Raw genomic sequence first — 6,616 nt, 5'->3', positions numbered from 1 at the left:
TCACTCTAGCAATCATGGAAAAAAGCACATTTGCTCATATGATATTACTTTACTGTATTCTGTTAAAACTCAAATAAAAACTTGGGCAAATACACATGACAGTTCATAAATTTTGATGTAATTGCCTGATGCTAAGGTACGTCAATGACAGACTAGCTTGTTTGTTGTGAAGCTTAATAGAGGGTTAAGTTAGGCTGGCTGTTCTGAGATGTTTTAACGGTAGTACAGTTTCACAGCAGTGACAACCAGTGTCGTCATTTAGGGCAAACATCTGAATTACCTGGCTGGCACCGCTAAGGAAAGTCAGGCAGTGGTGAATGCACTGTACACTGGGGAAAATATTTATTTGATCCCTTGCTGATTTTGTAAGTTTGCCTGGTATTTATCTTGTCAGTAAATTCCTCATCATGAATAATTATTCCACTTCCACATCTCTTTATGAAAACCATTAATGAAGTCGTGATTAAGAGTAGCTCCAGTGTCCTCAGTGTATTTCACATAGGTATTTCAGCCGTTTTGCTTGGATTTCTTGCACAACATCTAACATGATACCGGTGACGTCACGCTCCAGTCGGAAGTTCCAGCGCAGCAGTGAACGCTGAGTTTAACCAAGCTTTAAACAGCTAGAACATGGACGACGACGTGTTGACGACTTTAAAGATTTTAATTATCGGTGAGAGTGGTGTGGGAAAATCAAGGTAAGGTTTGAATCTGCTATTTTGTTTCGTTAGTCTTTCTCGTAGAGTAGGATGAGTTGTTAAATAGCGTTAGCCTCGTCTGAACGAGCAACAAGCTCCGCTAAACTAATGTTGACTGTTCAGCCATTAAACTTCAATTTTAAATGCTGTTTTGGCCTCGACAGAACAAAGCGAAATGCGCTATATTTTGCCCCTCGTACTATTTGTAGATGGGGCTACATCTAACTTAGATGGTTAGTTTCAATAATTGTGAAGTGCGGACATACTATTTAACGTAGTTATACTTTTTTAAAACAGTCTGGTAATGAATACATTGTATACTGTTACTGTTGTCGCATCTATTTAAATATTTAATAAGAGCAGGGCAACAGTGTTAGCTGGCAGCTGTTCGTGTAGCAGTCATGCTATGTGTCAGTTCACGTCTCTGTGAAATCCACAGGCCTTAGATTGAGTTTATAGAGGGATCAAATACTTAAGTTACTGTAATGAACAGATAGTACTGAAAACATGGCCACTTACGATGACCTAGTGGTTTAGCTAAATTAGTGTAAAAAATATTTCTCAAAGCCCTTCCTCATCCAGTCCGGAAACTAAATGCGCTCTTCATAATTTAATGTGTTGTCATGCTTCCAGAAAAGAAAGTCTAATTGTATAAATAAACAATAATATGAGGAAAGCTGACTTAATTGTGAGAATGATTTATATTTTTAATGTTGGTTTTCTTATACACGTTATTTCCTCAGTTTGCTCCTGCGCTTCACAGATGACACCTTCAACCCAGAATTAGCTGCAACTATTGGTGAGTCACAAATAAGTGTTTGGGGATATTAATAACCAGACATTGTTAACAGGTCTGTAAGCATTTAATGAGCAAAACTAAATCTTACAGAGCAATGAAGTCTTGAAGTTGATATATTTAGTTTTACGTTCTTAACAAATATACTTTAAATCTTGTGTATTTTAAGATGTGCCTCACTTTATATTTTGTTGTTGACTATTTAGGTGTGGACTTTAAAGTGAAAACTGTTGCAATAGATGGCAACAGAGCAAAGCTGGCCATATGGGTAAGTGCTATAGGGCAGTCAAGTCTTTTATAAATGCTCAACAATGTTTAATAAAAGGATATATTGGGTTAAATGCATATTTTGGATTATGATCACGTCCACTACATCCACTAATATCGTCCTGATCCACTAGATGTCACTATTGCTCTTTGCGGAATGAAGTGACGTAGTTCTGTCTAGAAAGCTGCTCAAATCCTCATGAACTTCTGTTTTAGGACACAGCCGGTCAGGAGAGGTTCAGAACTCTAACACCAAGCTACTACAGAGGAGCCCAGGGTGTCATTTTGGGTAAGTGTTTTGGCATAATTGATTGCAATTTTTTTTTTTTTAAATACACAGCTCTTTGGAATATTTGATTTGCTAATTCTGGAGTGCTGGAGGCAGATATGTTGATAGATCTGTTTTATAATTGTCCCAGATACAGCTACATAGCTGTGCTAGTTCCATGTCTCTCAGATCATTCTGAGGTGTGTCTAGCCTATTTATTTTCTCTCTTTATTCATTTAGTAATTAGGCCTGAAATGTAGAATAGTGTACAGTTGGCCAAATGTTATCACAAGACAAGACTGTACATTATATTAATTCTCAAATCCAATCAGTTGTTGAATGTAAAATGTTCTCTTCTTTTAGTGTATGATGTTTCAAAGCGGGACACGTTCACGAGGCTTGAGAACTGGCTTAATGAGCTGGAGACATACTGTACACGCAACGACCTGGTTAAAATGCTAGTGGGGAACAAAATTGACAAGGTTTGTTTGATTATTGTTATTCTGAATGTTAAGCTGCGAGGGTTTTTTAGATTAACAGTGTCTTGAATGGATTGGTAACCCAAAAATGAACCTCCAAAATGAACATACTCACTCAACCTCATCAATGGCATTCTTTTATGGAAGACAAAACATAAAAATAAAATAAAAAACTGTATCTTTAGCTTTCACAGTATGGATAAAACATTTGAAACATTTTTGATGACAGAATTTTCTCTCCCTTTAAGTAGACCGTTTAAAATGATGGATAGTTCTTCTCGGTGAAGTTGCCTTGGTCTCAAATTTTACTCGGTATATTTAAAATATAAACATTAGATGTGTTTCTTTGTAATATAAAAACAATAAAACTAAACTCAATTTACAGTTCTTAAAAAATGCATTTCAGAATGTTCCAAAAAGGGGGAGGGGTAAATAAAAAAATATATATTCCTGAATAAAATGCATTAAGATTTCAGTAAACAGTTCTCTCTGGTTTATTAAAAAAGATGGGCGCGAAAAAGTTAACCGTATTGGTTTACAAATGATTTAAATAGAAACATGAGCTCCTGTATTTTTGGTAAGGAAAGTTCCCAAAAAAGTAATGGAATGTGACTTTGAAGACAAGTGAAGAAGTTATGTGTGCTGACATTGAGAGATTCCTGTAACCTTTTAGTTTCGGGGTGACTCCAGTCCGTAATATAATTAGAAAGACCTTTCTGTTTCAGGACAACCGTGAAGTAGACCGGAATGAAGGCTTGAAGTTTGCACGAAAACACTCGATGCTTTTTATTGGTATGTTTCCTCTTTATTATCATTCATTTTGTCCGCAGTTAGATTGGATGTTTTGGATAGCCTTACTACTTGAATCGTAGGTTAATTCGCTTTTTTTTTTTGACACTAAAGTCTCCTGTTTGCCATCAGAGGATAGGAATGAGCATGATAGACTGCCTTTGTCCAGACAATCTTGTCTAGCCAGGATTTTCTTTATATTTTCCAGACTCTTTGAAATAAAGTTACAGATGTCAGAATGGTTTTCAGTTATAAAAAGTGAATTTGTGTTGAATATATGCTTGTGTAATGGCAAATACATTTGTCTTTGTTCCTGGAGAGATCATGGAACATCAAAACAATGTCTTTTCTGTCATAACTACTACTCTGTGAATTTATATTTATATATATATTTCCAGCACTAGTATCCGAACTATCGGTTGTCAGCATTTGTCTCAGTGAGCGTCAATGGCAGAAGACTGAACCTCTTATAATTTTACAATATTATTACTGTTATTGTGTCACAGAATATAGCTTTAAGAGATTTTAAGGTGAGAATGTAGTTGATTTAAACCTGAAATATGCAATTTATATATAAGGATAGCTCCTATTTGACAGTTAGTTTAGATGTTTTTGAGATGTGAGCTTCAGACCAACAGCAGCCTTTCAGCACTCATGTCATTTTTGACTGAATTGTTTGCTTGTGTTTATTGTACAAACTTCTTATAATTTCATAATAGCTATTGTTGTTCATTTTTTCTCTTAAAAAAAAAAAAATTCTATAACTAATATGCCCTATTTGGTATTGAGAAAGGGTCCGTTAGTGATTATGATTTAATCTTCAGATAAAGTTACATTTATTATGACTGTCTTTAGGAGTTAGTTGCAAGGACTTTTAGTTTGGAAGGGACTGAAACAAGGACGTTATTATTACTTTAAACAGCCTGATAAGATGCAACCATAGGGACACAGTTGACTATATAAGATCAACCTGAAAATGAATGCTGGTATCAGATGCAGGTAATAGACTTGCTCAGGTGATACATAATACAATGAGTTTCAATGAAACGACTCAGACCATACTATTGGTTGAAATTGATAAACAATGAATACACCATGTCATATACTTTCTTATCTTTTTCTTTTTTTCCTCTCCTGTCCTGTCTTAACCCGTTTGGTGTCATTATCAGAGGCTAGCGCAAAGACACGGGACGGAGTTCAGTGTGCCTTTGAAGAACTGGTTGAGAAGATCCTGCAGACGCCGGGGCTCTGGGAGAGCAGCGCGCAGAACCACGGCGTCCAGCTGTCTGATCATGAACAGCAGCGTCAGGGCGCCTGTGGAGGTTACTGCTCACTAGTTTAACATCCTCACCTCAACCCAGCAATCACAAACTGAGATGGAAAGCAGCGTTTTCTTTCTCCTGAATGAGATCTTCCTCTGAGGGGGAATGGTCTGCTCCCTTCGAGCTGGTCAAAGGGACCTTTGCCGTTTGCACACTCTTTGTCACTCAATGTTGTTTTATTCTGTCCCAGTATTCTGTCATGTTATTCTTGACTAATGTCTCACAGTGCTATATTACCTGTGTAAACTGTTCTTATGCAAAACAAGTCCTTTTGAAGTTTACAGCCTGAGCATGTTGAATTCTGCCAGATATTATGCCCCCCCAGCGACAGTGACCGAGTCAGTGGGACCTGATGTGTGTAGGCCAGTAGGATTACAGGAGAGATGAACTCATTTAACATGAATGCCTTCAAATGTGCTTAACATATTCTCTGCTGCTCTCATTTTAATCTCCTTCTTTTTTATTTAAATCTAGTATTCCCATTTTATTTTTATATCTGGCCCTATCAATATTTTTTGCATGATTCTGCCTTGAGGAGTATGAAATATGATCTATCATTTTGTAAATATTGTCTTCAGTAGCTGTTCTAAATCATAATTCGCACAGTTGTCTACAAAAGTGTTTAGCTGCAGCTCTTATCAGTTGAGATACATTAAGCATGTTTAAATAATGTAATCTATGATCGTCTGATATAACAAGAGATGATAGTTTACCTCATTGTGTTTTAATTTCTCACTCTTTTTATTTTTTTTTCTAGTTGAAAATGAATGGATACCAAAAAACTTGTGCTCATTTTTATTTTTAATCACAAAGCTTTATTGGGACTTGAAACAGGGACAATGTGGTCATGTCTTAATATTTATTAGATCTGCATATATAACATGATCTCCGTTACAGGCAATATCTGGAGAATCTGGAGAGAGTGTGTGTTATTGTAGTCAGTCTAAATGGTACATGGGTAAAGTGGTCATTGACTTGAATTATAAACATATCTTGGTCATATTAATATGTTTGACTGTTAATCCCTTAAATTGATGTGTTTGTTCTGCTGCAGAGAGATTTATTCAGTCTTAGGAAGAATTGCTTATGACTTCCTGTAGCCGCAAAACCATACACTAACCAGCACCCTAATTAGGATTCCTTAAAATTTATGGGTGTTAAATTCACATACTCCATTTTGTAGATGCTTGCTTTCATTTTGGCTGTTGTCCTTCAACAGCAATGTTCTAGTCTGTATGCCGTTTTCTGCTTTGGAGTGGAAAATTAGGAGAAATTATATATCTTATTCTTTTTGCATTAAAATATCTAACTCGTGGAAGTGTTTATACCTTGATCTGCCACAGTGTAGTGTCTTTTGTTAAAGTCTGTCTTAATTATTAGCATGTCATTTGTAGTAAATGAACTCCAGATGGGCATGTAGATGTTTTGAAGTTAATACCCACAGCTCTGTGTTAGTTTTAACAGACCATACACTGTGAAACGTTTCTATACTGTGCAGTACTTTCATGAACCTCAATCACAACAAATATCATGAGTTTTCTAACTGATGCGTGGCACCTCTTGTCACATTGAAACTAGGTCTAATAGACCTCATTCCCTCCTTTCGTTGAAAGATTAGCTCTGATTCTCTGCTTGCTGGCTATAAAAACAAGAAGTCTTAAAAACAGTATGCAGTGCTGCTGCTTTAAATTGCAATAAAGAAGTTAAGATCGAGTGAGAAATTGTCAGTTACTAAGCTGTCATATGTCAAATCTACTTACTAGTTTGTAAGGCATAAGATAACATAAATGTACATTTATAATAATTTTTGATTCATGCATTTACATGCTTAATTTCTTTTCTGTTGGTTGGACTATTTCAGGTCTACACACCATCCGATCCACTCGAAATTTAATAGGTCAGTTTATCGTTTGAGCCAAGACGTCAACAATCTGACTCGTCCTTGCCACAGACAGTCTTTACTGCTGGCTAAACGACAGCTCTGACATGATGCATTA

The 6,616-nt window shown here is 36.2% G+C and overlaps 1 protein-coding gene across 1 annotated transcript; it reads left to right on the top strand.

Moving 5' to 3' along the window:
• The first annotated feature begins 534 nt into the window (after window positions 1-534).
• Window positions 535-5,952, top strand: LOC113115214 (ras-related protein Rab-18-B-like). The gene is made up of 7 exons (XM_026282637.1): window positions 535-698; window positions 1,442-1,497; window positions 1,701-1,762; window positions 1,978-2,050; window positions 2,393-2,511; window positions 3,234-3,300; window positions 4,467-5,952. Exons 1-7 carry the CDS (start codon window positions 631-633, stop codon window positions 4,637-4,639), a joined length of 618 nt encoding a protein of 205 aa, XP_026138422.1. The 5' UTR covers window positions 535-630; the 3' UTR covers window positions 4,640-5,952.
• The last annotated feature ends 664 nt before the right edge of the window (window positions 5,953-6,616 follow it).

The sequence above is a fragment of the Carassius auratus genome, chromosome 2 (genome assembly GCF_003368295.1).
Source record: "Carassius auratus strain Wakin chromosome 2, ASM336829v1, whole genome shotgun sequence".
NCBI classification, from domain to species: domain Eukaryota; kingdom Metazoa; phylum Chordata; class Actinopteri; order Cypriniformes; family Cyprinidae; genus Carassius; species Carassius auratus.
The sequence above is the reverse complement of the archived record's forward strand: the minus strand, read 5'-3'. Positions and strand labels throughout refer to the sequence as shown.

Coding starts and splice junctions, on each gene's coding strand:
- LOC113115214 (XM_026282637.1), top strand. CDS start 631: ATGGACGACGACGTGTTGACGACTTTAAAGATTTTAATTATCGGTGAG. Junction 1,763..1,977: donor GAGCAAAGCTGGCCATATGG/GTAAGTGCTATA, acceptor CTTCTGTTTTAG/GACACAGCCGGTCAGGAGAG. Junction 2,051..2,392: donor AGCCCAGGGTGTCATTTTGG/GTAAGTGTTTTG, acceptor CTCTTCTTTTAG/TGTATGATGTTTCAAAGCGG.